Source organism: Vulpes vulpes, chromosome 11, assembly GCF_048418805.1.
Source record: "Vulpes vulpes isolate BD-2025 chromosome 11, VulVul3, whole genome shotgun sequence".
NCBI lineage: Eukaryota > Metazoa > Chordata > Mammalia > Carnivora > Canidae > Vulpes > Vulpes vulpes.
Window position 1 is genome coordinate 81,863,051 of NC_132790.1, and position 16,488 is coordinate 81,879,538.

The following is a 16,488-nucleotide window of genomic DNA, read 5'->3' on the forward strand; positions in this document are numbered from 1 at the left end:
TTTAAATTCATGGCCACTTACCTCAAGCAGTTTCTAGTGCTTCCCAGAATCATACTACATTTCCCCCTCACTCTGCTACTTTCCATAATGACTATCTTATACTTTCTCTTTTCCCAAACTTTCAACATTTTTTTCTGACATTCTCACCATTGGGTGATGGTGTTGCTTTCCATTTCATTGAGAAAATGGAAGCAATAAAAAGAGAATTTTCACAAACTTCCAACACTGTATCTACCCACCTATTTGCATCTGTGCCCATCTACTCTGCCTTTGTGCTAGTGGAACTGTCCATAGTCTCCACGGCCCCTACCCAAGATGTGGTTCCAATGATTCTTCTCTCTTTTGCTTCTTCCTGTCTTCCCTACTGGATGTTTTCCACCACCATCTACATTTCTCCCCTCTTAAATATCCTCTCTTGACCTCTCTCTGCCTCTGGATGCTGCCCCATTCCCTGCCCCTCCTTCAACTTATAAGTAAACTACATTAGGCATCTGTACCTGTCTCCAATTCTTTTTTGTCCCTTTTTCTTGCACCCACTTAATAAGGCTTTTGCCTCCTCACTCTATGGAAGCTATTTACATAAGGGTCACCAATGAGTTCCACCTTAAAGCGCTTTCTAGATTTGACTTAGAGAACTAAACCGCACTTTCCTAGGCTTTCTCCTACCTTGTTACCTACTCCTTCTCACTCTCTTTTGCTCCCCAACCTTTTAATATTAGAATATACTCAGGGTTGTATTCATTGAACCTCTTCTTTTTTGTATCTGTGCTCATTCCCTTGGTGATATAATTCAGTCTCATAGTTTTTAGCATTGTAAGTATATTGAATTCACTTATAATCTAGTATTGTCCTTTTTTGCTACAGAATTTCCACCTGCCTGTTTTCACCTGTTTCACAGTTCCACCTTGATGTCTGAAGCTGTGTCATACTTGACATATCCAGAATAAACTTCCTGGTTTCCTCTTCCCTATCTCCCAGCACCATTCCTTTTCATTTAATGGCAACTCCATTCCTCAGCTTTTCAAGCTCAAAGCCTTGGAGTGACCCTCAACTTCTCTTTTCTCCACACAGCAGCCAGAATGATTCTGTTGTAAGCCAAAACATGTCCTCTCTTGTACAAAAACCTTCCAGTACCTTCTTTTATTTATTTATTTTTAAAAAATATTTTATTTATTCATTCATGAGAGAGAGAGAGAGGCAGAGACACAGGCAGAGGGAGAAGGAGGCTCCATGCAGGGAGCCCGATGCGGGACTTGATCCTGGGTCTCCAGGATCACACCCTGGGCTGAAGGCAGACGCTAAACTGCTGAGCCACCCAAGCATCCCTCCAGTGCCTTCTTTTAAAAGCCAAAGTTATCCTGATGACCTACACAGTCTTGCTCCTTGATAACTGACCTTTCTTTACCTACTTTTCCCTTTACTCCATTCAAGCCACACCAGCCTCCTTGCTTCTACTTCAAACATTGGTACTTGCCTTTCCCTTCCCAGAATAGTATAACTTCATCCCCATCTCCCTGGGAGTTTACTTAAATGCCACCCCTTTTTAAAAATTGCAACCCCCAGCTCTGAGCACTCCGTTTTCTTCAAAACAGGTATGATCATCCAGTGTATTATACATTGAATGTGTTGTCTATTGCCAATGGAGTGGGGCTTGACTTTTTGTTTGTTTTGTTAACTGCTGTAGCCCCACCACTTAGAATAGTTCCTGGCATTTATAAGAGAATGAATGAGTGAGTGACTATCAGAAAGCTGGTTAACAGTGATTACCCCATACTAGCATGAGATTGCTGGAGTTGAGGGTCCTGGAGGACAATGATAGAAATCCCTTTGATTTACTCCATTTTTATAAATTTGGGCTCATTTTCTTATTGACTTGAAGTAATCCATCATTCATTTTTACTATTTGGCATTGGGTGACAAAAGTCTATTAGAATTTAGTACAGATCTCCCCTTGTTATTCAAGTCTTTGTAGTTCTTCTGTTGAGATAGTAAAAATTTGGATATCAAAAAGTACTACATTATATGAATCTATTTGTTCCTGAATTTCAGATACTGAGAGATAAGACTTGGGCTACCCAGGGACTCATCTGAATATTTTTTTGATCTGTTCAATTTCCGGGTTTGGATATCAAGAATTTGGGTAGTGGGATCTCCCCATAATCATACTTTGAAATTTTAAAATGTTCTCGTAAGATCAGTTTCCTGAAAAATCACTAAAAACGATAACAACCTTTAGGTGGCAGCAAATCTATGAAAATCATCACGAACCCAGGATTTAGCATCTGTGTTGCATACTCTTCACCATTAGGGTGTTAAATTTAGAAAGACAGATATCCAGAGGCACAGTGCGTTAGGAATTTAGTATTGCTCTACAGTTCTGTCGGCTAAGTGAGTAATGGGGCTCCTGCTGGGGAGAAAGTTGCGTGTGTACCCAGGGAGGAGGGGGAAAATAAGAGTAAAAGTGAATCTAGGAGCAGGGACAGCCAGGGGAAGCACTTACAAGTTAAGTACTTTAATTGCCTCTTCAGGAATTTCGTCAGAAATCACTGGACTGGGAGAAGCAACGCTTGATTTATCAGCAACAGGTGTCTTCTCTAGAGGCACAGAGGAAGGCTTTGGCTGAACAGTCAGAGATAATTCAGGTAGGTGTAAGCCATTTTAAAATAACAAGAGGCAGAGAAGTCTTGATGGCAATGATGCTAGCTTAGTGTAGTGCACGTGTGCTCATTCATGTCTCCGCGTGTCTTCCTGCCTTGTGCTCCTTTGCTTGCTTGCTCCTGCCCTCGAGCTCTGTCTCACCCTCTCTGTCTTGCATTCTCCAGCTCACTCCGTGCTCACCCACATCAGTCTCCTGAATTTGGTCTTCCCTTTTTCTCCCCTTCTGTCCCTCCTCTTTTCTCTCTTTCTACCTCTGTTCTCTCTCTGTCTCCTTTCCCATTTCTTTGGGTCTCTGGCTTACTCGTCTGGCTGTTTCGGGCTCTTGCCTTGGCTCTACTTCGCGTCTCGCTCCATTTCTAGTAGCTGGGGTACCTTGGCCGAGATGCCTCAGCCGGGAGCTTCAACCCGGCTGCCTGTTTGCTTATAGATTCCAAGAGTTTCACACTGCATTGATGTGCATACTAACTAAAAGCAGTATCTTAGTGGCAACAGAAGCACTTTAGAAATCTAGTAAAAATCTTTTTTTAAAATAAACTAGTTACTAGTTTTTAAGCAGACTTAAGCAGAACCAAAAAATAGCTATCTAATTTGGGGATGTTTCTTCTTGGATACTCTGTTTGCCTTTTTAATGAAAAAACCGAGAACATAAAAGGAAAGGAACGTAGAAGGGAAAAAATATTTGAGACCATCTATGGTGTGCTAGACACAGGCTCAATACTTCTTCTAGACTGCAGTTCTCCAGAATATGTGGTTTTATGTTGTCTGTTTAATATCATGATAATCTGTCAAGGTTACTAGTCATCTCAGTTTTATAGAATGAAGGAATTACTGGATGAGTTAAAAGAGCTGACAGGAGGCTTTAAAAAATATTTTTCAGAAACAATCTGCATCATTTACTGCTTTAACTCTCAGTAATGTTTTGACTTGTAATCATTCCCCTGAAATATCAGCTGGCTGATAAAGTACTGCGAATGGCTCTGCTATGAGTGACTCCACTCAGGATGGTCAGGAGGGGCCCATACCAACCTCAAGGAAGAAAATTATTTACTAGGCTACACCGAGCTATGCAGTCAGAGTGGGCCAATAAAATCCTAGATGTCTAGACTACAGTTTTTTGATCTGAATGCTAAAGCACTATGCAAACATAAATAGCTATGAGATATTGTTGTATTCTAATTGTAGTCTTCAGATTGGAAAAAAAAGGAAATCAAGTCCTACTTTTCAGTTTTCAATTACTCATCTGTGGAATGTGCTTATTATTGATTGCAAATCCTGTTTTCAAATTACTATTGTGATTACTCTGCATAATTAAACTTCATTGTTAGTAAAAGTGAGATATTATTTACTATAATTGAGCTAGGCCAAAATAAGAAGCCTTTAAAAAGCCAACATTTGTTTTCCCAACTAAGGACATTCGAATTATTCTTCTGATAGTTTGTTTAAAACTACTCTGCCTGCTTAACTCAAAAAATATTACTGGTAATATATTTCTCTTTCTCCCTTAGCAAACTAAACAAAATTAAATCTTTCTGTGGTTTAGTATGTAGCAGTATTATATAATCATCATTAAAAAAAAAAACTTTAAAATAAATTTCTGTATAGTTGTTACCCAGCATTAATAGATACCATCATTTTGCTGGTCTTTTGTGTGTGTGTGTGTGTGGTAGAAATCACAGTAAAATTTACCATCTTAACCATTTTTAAGAGTTTAATATAGTAATCTTACTATATGCAGGTTGTTGTGTCACAGTAATGTAATTATATGCATATTGTTGTGTAACAGAGCTCTAGAAATTGTTCCATTTGCAAAAGTAAGACTTTACTGATTGAACAACTCATTTTGCCAGTCTTGTTTCATCCTTCACCACTTTTTTTTTTTTTTTTTTTTCTTCACCACTTTTTACCTTTGGCTGGAATATTACAAAGCAAATCACAGAAATGGTCATATTTCCCAACAGATAAGGACCTTTAAAAATTATAATATACCAATATTACATTAACGGAGTAATTTATTACTAGAACTTAATATTCAGTCTGTTCAGACTTCCCCAGTTGTCTGAAATTATGTCTTTTTACAGTTGATGTTCAAGTTGGAATCTAGTCAAGATTGCTATGTCACATTTTGGTGATATGTAAGTCACCATTGAACAGTCAAGGGAGAAGATCTGGGAGAGAGGATAAATGGATATCAGCATCCACACTTCCACCCCATTTTTAAGAACTCAATATAAACTTCTTTCTTATATATTTTTTAACATCTGAAAGTGGAGTTCACAATAACTTCTCAATTTTTGAGTCCTGTGCTTACTCAGGTTTCTTTCTTTTAGTCAGCTATTAAAGTTATAGAATACATGTTCATTTTAGAAAAATGAGAAATTGTCAGTGAGACAGGAATTAAATGAAATCACCCCTAATTCCATCATTTAGAGATTTATCATGATTAACATTTTGGTGTAAATTTTTTCCAACTTTTTCTATGCTTCTATGCAATGTAATTGCAGTCATGTACATTTATTAGGAAAACACTGTTGTATGGGGGAGAGAATATGTATATTCGGTTTTTAGATTCCACATACAAGTGAAATTATACAGTATTTGTCTGACTTATTTCACTAAGTATAATGCCTTCTGAGTCCATGCATGTTGTCACAAGTTGCAAGATTTTATTCTTTTTTTTTTATGGCAGAATTATATTCCATCATAATAGAATATAAATACACACCAGAACCCATACACATCTTCTTTATCCATTTCTGTGGACACTTGGGTTGTTTCCATATCTTGGCTATTGTAAGCAGTGAGGCAGTGAACATAGGGATGTGGATATCTCTTTGAGTTGGCATTTTTGTTTTCTTCAAATAAATACCCAGAGGTGGGATTAGTGGATCATATGGTAGTTCTATTTTTAATTTTTAAAAGTGCCTCCAGACTGTTTTCTATAGTGGCTGAACCAATTGACATTCCTACCAACATTGTATAAGGTCTCCCTTTTCTCTACATCCTCACCAACACTTTTGCTTTTTTGTCTTTTTGATACTGGCCATTCTGACAGATGTGAGGTATTATGTCATTATGGTTCCAATTTGCATTTCCCTGATGACGAGTAAATGCTGAGCTTCTTTTTATGTGTCTGTTGGCCATCTGTATATCTTATTTAGAAAAATGTCTGTTCATGTCTTCTGCCCATTTTTAAATCAGGTTTGTTTTTTTTTCATATTAAGCTGTATAAGTTCTTTATATATTTTGGATTTTAATCCCTTATAAGATGTATGACTTGCAAGTATCTTTTCCCATTCAGTAAATTGCCTTTTTGTTTTGTTTACAGTTTCTTTTATCATGCAAAACCTTTTTAGTTTTTTTTTTTTTTTTAAGATTTTACTTATTTATTTAAGAGAGACACACACACAGAGAGAGAGAGGCAGAGACACAGGCAGAGGGAGAAGCAGGCTCCATGCACGGAGCTCGATGTGGGACACTATCCCCGGACCTGGGATCACGTCCTGAGCTGAAGGCTGATGCTTAACCTGAGCCACCCAGGCATCCCAAAACCTTTTTAGTTTGATGTAATTCCATTTGTTTATTTTAGCTTTTGTTACCCTTGCCACAGGACACCAAAAAAATATTCCTACACCTGACTTCAAAGAGTACTTATGTTTTCTTCTAGGAGTTTTATAGTTCCAATTCTTGGGTTCAAGTGTTTCATTGATTTTGAATTTTGTATATAGTGTAGGATAATGACCTAGTTGCATTCATTTGCATGTAGCTGCCTAGTTTTCCCATCGTTTATTGAAGACTGTTTTACCCCAATGTTGAATCTTGCCTCCTTTGTTATAGATTAATTGACCATATAAGTGTGGATTTATTTCTGATCTTTATTCTTGTCCATTTATTTATGTGTCTGTTTTCATACCAGTACCATACTATGTTAATTACTATAGCGGTGTGATATAGTTTGAAATTAGGGGGCATGATACCTCCAGTTTTGTTCTTTCTCAGTATTGCTTTGGCTACTTGAGATCTTTTGTTCTTCCATACAAACATTAGAATTTTTTGTTATAGTTCTGTGGAAAATGCCTTTGATATTTTGACAGGTATTGAATTTGTAGATTGCTTTGGGTAGTATAGGCATTTTAACTATTAATTCTTTCAGTTCATGAGCACGGAATATCTTTCTGTTTATTTGTGTTGTCTTCACTTTCTTTCATCAGTGTCTTATGGTTTTCAGTGGACAGCTCTTTTACCTCTTCGGTTAAATTTATTCTTAGGTCTTTTATTCTTTTTGATGCAAATGTAACTACAATTATTTTGTAATTGCAATTTTCTGATAGCTCATTATTAGTGTACAGAAATACACTAATAAGTTAGTATGTTACTTTTGTATCCTGCAACTTTACTGAATTCATTTATTAGTGTAACAGTTTTTTCTGTAGTCTTTAGGGCTTTCTATGTATAATATGCCATCTGCAAATTTTCATGGCTTTACTTTTTCCTTTACAATTTTGATGCCCTTTTGTTTCTTCTTCTTGCCTAATTGCTCTGGTGAGGACTTCCAATTCTATGTTGAATAAAGTGGTGAGAGTAGGCATCCTTGTCTTGTTCCTGATTTGAGGAAAAGATTTCAGCTTGTTGGGTATGAAGTTAACTTTAGATTTGTCATTTATATCCTTTATTATGTTGACATATATTCCTTCTATATTCACTTTGTTAAGGGATTTTATCATAATAGATGTTGAATTGTCAAATGCTTTTTCTGCAAATATAGTGATGATCATATGATTTTTATCTTTCATTTTGTGGCGTATCACATTAATTGATTTGCAGATGTTGAACCATCCTTATATTCCTGGAATAAATCCTATTTGATCATGGTATATGATCCTTTCAATGTATAGTTGAATTCAGTTTGCCGATATTCTGTTGAAGATTTTTTACATCTATGTTCTTCAGGGATAATAGCTTACAATTTTCTTTTTCATGGTGTCTTTGGTTTTGATATTAGAGTAATGCTGGCCTCATGAGTTTGGAAGCATTCCTCACTCTTCAGTTATTTTAGAATAATTTGAGAAGGATAGGTACTAACTTTTTTTTAAAGATTTTGAGAGAGAGCACGAGTAGGGGTGGGGTGCATTGGGATCAGTAGACTGCTGAGTGTGGAGCCTGACTTGGGGCTCTATCCCAGGTCCCTGGGATAATGACCTAACAAAAGCCGGATGCTTAACTGACTGAACTACCCAGGTGCCCCAGTACTAACTCTTCTTTAAATGTTTTATAGAATTCATCTGCAAAGCCACCTGGTTTTGGACTTTTATATTTTGGGAGTTTTAAAATTATTGATTCAGTTTCATTACTTGTAATTGGTTCAGATTTTCTATTTCTGTGTGATTTAGTCTTGGAAGGTTTTGTGTTTCTAGGAATTTATACATTCTAAACATTTTCCAGTTTGTTGGCTTGTAATTGTTTGTGGTAGCCTTTTATGATCCTTTGTATTTTTGTGTGTCTTGTAACTTCTTTTATTTGGTTCTTCTCTCTCTCTCTCTCTCTCTCTCTCTCTCTCTCTTTTTTTTTTTCCTTACCAATCTGGCTGGAGATTTAACAGTTTGTTTATCTTTTCAAAGGACCAGTTTTTAGGTTCATTGATCTTAAGTCTCTATTTCATTTATTTCCTCTGACCTTTAGTATTTCTTTCTTCTACTAACTCTGGGCTTTGTTCTTCTTTTCCTAGTTCCTTTGTGTGTAAGGTTATATTGTTCATTTGAGATTTTTATTGTTTTTTTGATGTTAGCCTCCATCTTTATCAATTTCCCTCTTAGAACTACTTTTGCTGCATTGTTTGCATTTTCACTTGTCTCAAGGTATTTTTTTCTTTTTAATTTTTTCTTGTTGTTGATCCATTAGTTGTTTATAGCATGTTATTTAGTCTCCATGTGTTTGTGTTTTTTCCAGTTTTCTTCTTGTAATCAATTTCTATTTTCATAATGTTGTGGTCAGAAAAGATGCTTGATAAGATTTAAGTCTTACTGAATTTATGATAGTTTTATTTGTGTGTGTGTGTGTGTGTGTGTGTGTGGTCTATCATGTGATCTGTCCTGGAGAATGTTCTGTGTGCACTTGAGAAAAATGTGTATTTTGCAGTTTTTGGATGACATGTTTTGTTTATATCTATTAAATCCATCTGGTTTAATGTGTCATTTAAAGCCAGTGCTTCCTTTTGATTTTCTGTCTGGATGATCTATTCACTGATGTAAGTAGGGTGTTAAATTCCCCTACTATTTAATATATTACTGTCAATTTCTCTCTTTATGTCATTTAATATTTTTCTTATTATTTTGATGCACTAAGTATTTTATAACACAATATTTTATTTGATTTTCATGCTTAAAATTTTCATTTTTAAATTTTTTTTTAATTTTTATTTATTTATGATAGTCACACAGAGAGAGAGAGAGAGAGGCAGAGACACAGGCAGAGGGAGAAGCAGGCTCCATGCACCGGGAGCCCGATGTGGGATTCGATCCCAGGTCTCCAGGATCGCGCCCTGGGCCAAAGGCAAGCACCAAACCACTGCGCCACCCAGGGATCCCAAAATTTTCATTTTTAAATATGACAAATCAACAAATTTGTGGTCATAATGATTGCATAGAAGTCCTGTCTACAATTAAATGTACCATAATTATATAATGAATCTCTTATTGTAGAACATTTAGCTTTTTACTTTTTCACTTTTGTAATAGTGCTAGGGTGTGTGTCTTTTATAAACATTGAGGAGTATATGTCCATTTATATTCTTAAGAAATGGCTTTGAAAGTGAAATTGCTGTACCATTGTAGTTGTACATTCAGGAATTTTAATATATATTGTCAAAGTACTCTCCAAACTTATGTTGACACAGACTTTCACCTGCAGTATTCGGGATTGTCCATTTCCTTATGCTTCCCCATTATTAGGCACTATTATTTCTTTTTGTTTCCCCTACTTTTAGTTTCCCCTACTTTCCCCTAGTTCAGCAAATTGGGCTTCAGCCCCTTCCTCCTCACCCTCACCCAGTCTCTTCAGTTATTTATTCTGTACAAGGTAATGTATAAGAGTTTTCCCTTTTGGGGGGCAAAAAAGGTTTATATTGTATTTTAAAAGTTTAGAGACAGTCACACGCTTGGCAGTTATTCTTGGGGATTTAAATCTATTTGATATCCTCCTTTCACATTATCATAGGAATCTGGTAAAAAGGTTTTGGTTCTTGACGCCGGAATCTTGATCTGTAATTTATACAAACACTATTTTAAAAAAATTTTTTTTACAAGCACTATTTGTTTCTTTGCCTTTCTCCTTTGAGCATTCCTCTGGCTTGTGGTCATTATTAAGCATCTACTTTATGTGGCCACAGTATAGGATTTGGGTCCTGTACAGTATACAGTAAAAGCTTTAATCCATGGCAGATTGACTTCCCAGAGACATTTCCATTTAAATTTCTAAAATAAAATTGGATACTTTTACCTTTTAAAAATATTTATAATAAGGTGAATTTTTCTTAGATGATTCATGTCCATCTTCAGTATTTATTTATTTATTTATTTATTTATTTATTTATTTATTTTTTCATCTTCAGTATTTAAATGAAATATGTATCTGGATACAGAATTAAACCTTGTGAACACTAGAAAGTTGGGAACTAAAAACCAGGAGAGCTGGGATACATAGCCTAGGAATTATCTAAGTCTGCAGGAACTTTATACTATAGATCTATGAGATAGTCACTAGCCAGTTTTATTCACATGTACCTCAGTAGATAAATCATTGGAAGAAACTAATTTGAGATACACTATTATTTGGTTAAATCTTTCAGCTCGGGGAGTGTGTAAATATTGATGACAGAACCAATCTTTCCTTCAAGCACCTTTTTCCTCAAGAATCAAAATTCTCCTAATTCTCTCCACCCCAAATTTAACCATTTTGTGGTTGGTTTGAATCATCTGAATATGCATGTCTGTAATGTATCTGAAAATACAGAATAATTAACTACATGCATGTAACATGTTCTGGGTGGGGAGAGAGGACAGTTTGACCTGGAAACTTAAGAAGTTTAGTAATTAAAAAACCCTAATTTGAGCTTCCATGGAAATAAAATAATTCATTATAGTTCCTATTTCCTATGTGGTAAAGAGGAGAGAAATCCAGTTTTCCTGTGTGATGACTCAGATGCAGGTAAACTTCTGCACACATAGGTAAAATAATGCAGCTGTTTTTGCAGTAGGTGGGCAGCATCTCTTCTCCTGAGGAGTCTCTTTACTTTCTTGATTCTTTTTTACTCCTTCTTCTCAAGATATTTATTGTATAATTTTTTAAGATTTCATTTTCTAAAAAAAGATTTTATTTATTTATTCATGAGAGACAGAGAGAGACAGAGAGGCAGAGACACAGGCAGAGGGAGAAGCAGGCTCCATGCAGGGAGCCCGACGTGGGACTCGATTCCCGTCTTCAGGATCACGCCCTGGGCTAAAGGCGGCGCTAAACCACTGAGCCACCCAGGCTGCCCCTAGATTTCATTTTTTAAGAGCAGTTTTATGTTTACAACAAGGAGAGGGAGGTCCAGAGATTTCCTTTATACTATCATATGTGCATGACCTCTTCTGTTCTCAACATCCCTCACCCGAATGCTACATTTGTTACTAGGGAGGAACCTACACTGACACATGATAGTTTACTTTAGGGTTTACTCTTGGTATTGTATGGTCTATATGGGTTTATACAAATGTATAATGGCATATACCCATCATTGTAATAGCATACGGAGTATTTTCACTGCCATAAAATTCCTCTGTACTCTGCCTTTTCATCTCTCTCCTGCCCTACAGCCCCACAGTCACTGGTATTTTTAATGTCTCTGTAGTTTTGCCTTTTCCAGAATGTCATATAGTTGGAGGTATAGAACATGTAGTCTTTTCAGATGGGCTTCTTTCCCTTACTAGTATGTGTTTAAAGTTCCTTTGTGTTTTTTCATGTCTTGATAGCTCATGTGTTTACACTGAATGATATTCCATTGTTTGGATGTATCACAGTTTATTTATCCACTCACTTACTGAAGGACATCTTGGTTGCTTCCAGATTTTGGCAATTATGAATAAAACTGCTATGAACATACATGTGCAGGTTTTTGTGAGAACGTAATGTTTTCAGTTCCTTTGGGTAAATGGCAAGAAGCACAATTGCTGGATCATATGGTAAGAATATATTCAGTTTTGTAAGAAAACACCAAGTTGTCTTCCAAAATGTCTGTAACATTTTGTATTCATACCAGCAGTGTATGAGAGTTCCTGTTGCTCCACATCCTTTCCAGCATTTGGTATCATCACTGTTCCAGATTTTGTTCATTCCAATAGATATATAATTATTGTATTAATTTGCATTTCCCTTATGACATATGATGTAGATCATCTTTTCATATATTTATTTGCCATCTGTATATCTTTTTTGGTAAGAGGCCTTTTTAGGTCTTTGGCCCATTTTTTAATGGAGTTGTTTTTTTCCTTATTCTTGGGTTTTAAGGATTCTTACTGTATTTTGTATAATGGTCCTTTATCAAGTCTATCTTTTGCAGATATTTTCTCCTGGTCCCTGGCTTGTCTTCTCATTCTCTTGATACTGTCTTTCAGAGAGTGAAGTTTTTAATTTTAATGAAGTTCAGCTTGTCAGCTATTTCTTTCAGGACTCATGTCTTTGGTGTTATGTCTAAAGAGGCATTCCTATACCCAGAGTTATCTAGGTTTTCTTCTATGCTATCTCCTAGGAATTTTATAGTTTTGCATTTTATATTTAGGTATATGATCAATTTTGAGTTAATTTTTAAGAAGACTAGAAGGTGTCTAGATTTATTTTTTTGTTTGTGAATGTCCAGTTGTTCCGGCACCATTTGTTGAAGAGACTGTCTTTGTACCATTGTATTGCCTTTGCTCCTTTGTCAAAAATCAATTGACTCTATTTAATGGGGTCCATTTCTGGGCTCTCTGTTCAGTTCTATTAAATTGTTTGTCTTTTCTTTCACCAGTATTATGCTGTTTTGGTAACCATTGATTTATAAGTAAATCTTGAAGTCAAATAGCATCAGCCCTCCAACTTTTTTCTTCTTCAATATTATGTTGGATAATCTGAGTCTTTTGCCTTTCCATATAAACTTTAGAATCAGTTTTTCAATATCCATAAAATGATTTTCTGTGATCTTGTGTGGGATTGTGTTGAATCCATAGATCACATTGGGAAGAATTGACATCTTAACAGTATTGAGTTCCCCTATCCATGAACATGTAGTATCTTTCCATTTATTTAGTGCTTTGACTTAATTCATTAGAGTTTTATAGTTTCCCTTAAATAGATTCTGTATTTACTTAGTTCTATTCATACTTAAATATTTAATTTATTCAGGCATTAATGTAAATGATACCCTGTTTTTAATTTAAATTCCACATTTTCATTATTGGCATATAGAAAAGTGAGAAGTTTTGTGTATTAACCTTATATCCTACAAATTTGCTATAATTGCTTATTAATTCCAGGAGAGATGTTTTTCTTTTCTTTTTTAAAGAAGTTTTTATTTTAATTCTAGTTAGTTGATATATAGGGTTTTATTAGTTTCAGGTGTACAATATAGTGATTCAGTAATTCCATACATCATCCAGTGCTCATCACAAGTGTACTTCTTAATCCTCACCACTTATTTAACCCATCCCTCACCCACCTCCCCTCTGGTAACCATCAGTTCTCTATAGTTAAGAGTCTGTTTCTTGGGGCACCTGGGTAGCTCAGTTGGTTAAACATCTGCCTTTGACTCAGGTCATGATCCCAGGGTCCTGCTATATCAGGTTCCCTGCTCAGCAGAGAGCCTGCTTCTCCCTCTTCCTCTGCTGCTCCTCCTGCTTGTGCTCTCTATCTCTGCCAAATAAATTTTTTTTAAGAGTATGTTTCTTTCTCTCTCTTTTTCCCTTTGTTCTTGTTTTGTTTCTTATATCCACTAATGAGTGAAATCATATGGTATTAATGTTTCTCTGACTTATTTCTCATAGCATTATACTCTCTAGCTTCATCCATGTCATTGGAAATGGCACAATTTCATTCCTTTTTATAGGTAATATTCCATTGTGTGTATATACATATATATCATCTCTTCTTAATCCATTCATCAATTGATGGACACTTGGGCTGCTTCCATAGCTTGGCTATTGTAAATAATAATACTATAAACACAGGGGTGCATGTGTCCCTTTGAATTAGTGTTTTGTATTTGTTGGGTAAATGCTCAGTAGTGGGATCACTAGAAGGTAGGATGCTATTTTTAACTTTTGAGCAACTTTGCAAGAGAGTTCTTTTTTGCTGTTCATTCGATTTTCTACGTAGATGATCATGTTATCCTTGAGCAAAGACCACTTTATGTCTTCCTTCCCAACCTGTATACCTCTTGTTTCCTTTTCTTGCCTTATTGCATTAGGGAGGACATGCAGTTGATATTGAAAAGAAGTAGTGAAAGGGGATATGTTTGCCTTGTACCTGATCTTAGTGTGAAAGCTTTGAGTTTCTCACTATTAAGTACCTGATCTTAGTGAGAAAGCTTTGAGTTTCTCACTATTAAGTATAATGTTAGCTGTACAGATTTTTTTAAATCATCTTTAGCAAGTTGAGAAAGTTCCCTTCTATTCCCAGTCCTTATCACGAGAGGCTTTTTTGTTTCTTTGGGTCATGAGTGGGTTATTATAAATGAGCCAATGCTTTACATTTTTATGGAAGTAAAACTCAGTTTTATTTTAGTCTTCCTTATTCATAAATTGTCCTTTTAGAATTTCACTTCTATCTATTGGTAATCTGTGTTTCTAGGCTCAGCTTGCCAATCGGAAACAGAAATTAGAGTCTGTGGAGCTGTCCAGCCAGTCGGAGATTCAGCACCTGAGCAGTAAGCTGGAGCGGGCCAATGACACTATCTGTGCCAATGAGTTGGAAATAGAGCGCCTTACCATGAGGGTCAATGACTTGGTTGGAACGAATATGACTGTTATGCAAGAGCAGCGGCAAAAAGAAGAAAAATTGAGGGAATCTGAAAAACTGTTAGAGGTTTGTTTTAAAATTACTATAGCTGGGGAAATGTGTATACGCACGTTTTTAAGAGAAAATAGTTAGCCCAAAAGTCCATCAACTGAATGGATAAAGATGTTGTGTATATATACAGTGGAATATTACTCAGCCATCAAAAAGATGAAATTGTGCCATTTGCAATGACTTGAATGAAACTAGAGTGTATTATGCTAAGCGGAATAAGTGAGAGAAAGACAAATACCATGATTTCACTCATATATGGAATTAAAGAAACAAAACAGATGAACATAGGGGGAGGAGGGAAAAGGAGAAGGAGGAAGACCATAAGAAATTCCTAAAGATAGAGAACAAACTGAGGGTTGCGGGAGGGGAAGAGTGGGTGGTGGGAAGGGATAATTAGGTGATGGGCATTAAGGAGGGCACTTGTGATGTGCACTGGGTGATATATGTAAGTGATGAATCACTGGAATCTACTCCTGAAACCAATATTGCACTATATGTTAACTAACTAGGATTTTTTTAAAATTTATTTTTATTAGTTTCAGAGGTATATATTATATATACACACATACAACAACAGTGTTCAATGGTTCCCCTTTCTTTGCATCCTTACCAATATCTGTCATTTCCGACCTTGTTAATTTTTAGCATTCTGACTAGTGTGAGGTGGTATCTCATTGTGGTTTTGATTTGTAGTTCTCTGATGCCAAGTGATATGAAACATTTTTACAAGTATCTGTTGGCCATTTGGAGAAATGCCTGTTCATGTCTTTTCATTTCTTGTTTAGGTTTTTTGTTTTTTGGGTGTTGAGTTTGATAAATTCTTTATGGATTTGGATTACTAGCCCTTTATCTGATAAGACATTTGCAAATATCTTATCCCATTCTGTGAGTTGTCTTTTGGTTTTGTCGACTGTTTCCTTTGCTGTGCAAAAGCCTTTTTTTCTTGATGAAGTCCTTATAGTTCATTTTTGCCTTTGTTTTCTTTGCCTTTGGAGATGTGTCTAGCAAGAAGTTACTGTGGCTTGGAAGTTCCTTTGGTCTTATAAAGGTTGCTGCTTGTGGTGTTCTCTAGAATTTTGGTGGTTTCCTGTCTCATATTTAGGTCTTTCATCCATTTTGAGTCTATTTTTTGTGTATGGTATAAGGAAATGATCTAGTTTCATTCTTCTACATGTGGCTGTCCAGTTTTTCCAGCGTTATTTACTGAACAGACTGTCTTTTTACCAGTGAATAGTCTTTTCTGCTTTGTCAAAAGTTGGTTGACCATAGAGTTGAGAGTCCATTTCTGGGTTCTCTATTCTGTTCTACTGATCTGTGTCTGTTTTTGTGTCAGTACCATACTGTCTTGATGGTTTGAGCTTTGTATTAGAACTTGAAGTCCGGGATTGTGATGCCACCAGCTTTGATTTTCTTTTTCAACATTACTTTGGCTCTTCAGGGTCTTTTCTGGTTCCATATAAATTTTAGGATTACTTCTTCTAGCTCTGTGAAAAAATGTTGATGGTACTTTGATGGGGATTGCATTGAATGTGTAAATTGCTCTATGTAGCATAGACATTTTAACAATATTTGTTCTTCCAATTCATGAGCATGGGATGTTTTTCTGTTTCTTTGTGTTTTCCTCAATTTCTTTATGAGTATTCTATAGTTTTCTGAGTACAGATCCTTTTCCTCTTTGGTTAGGTTTATTCCTAGGTATCTTACGGTTTTTGGTGCAATTGTAAATGGGATTGATCAACTCTTTAATTTCTGTTT

The 16,488-nt window shown here is 35.9% G+C and overlaps 1 protein-coding gene across 14 annotated transcripts in view; it reads left to right on the forward strand.

The window, feature by feature from the left end:
• CEP63 (centrosomal protein 63) overlaps positions 1-16,488 on the forward strand; it is a 55,648-nt gene that overhangs the window by 21,966 nt on the left and 17,194 nt on the right. For all 14 annotated transcript variants that reach the window (XR_011995270.1, XR_011995269.1, XR_011995271.1 and 11 more), the window contains 2 exons: positions 2,529-2,642; positions 14,515-14,748. Coding sequence is in view for 10 of the 14 variants with exons in the window: in XM_072726907.1 (XP_072583008.1) it covers positions 2,529-2,642; positions 14,515-14,748 (348 nt within the window). In the remaining 4 variants the exon portion in view is untranslated. The remainder of the gene's footprint in view (positions 1-2,528; positions 2,643-14,514; positions 14,749-16,488) is intronic.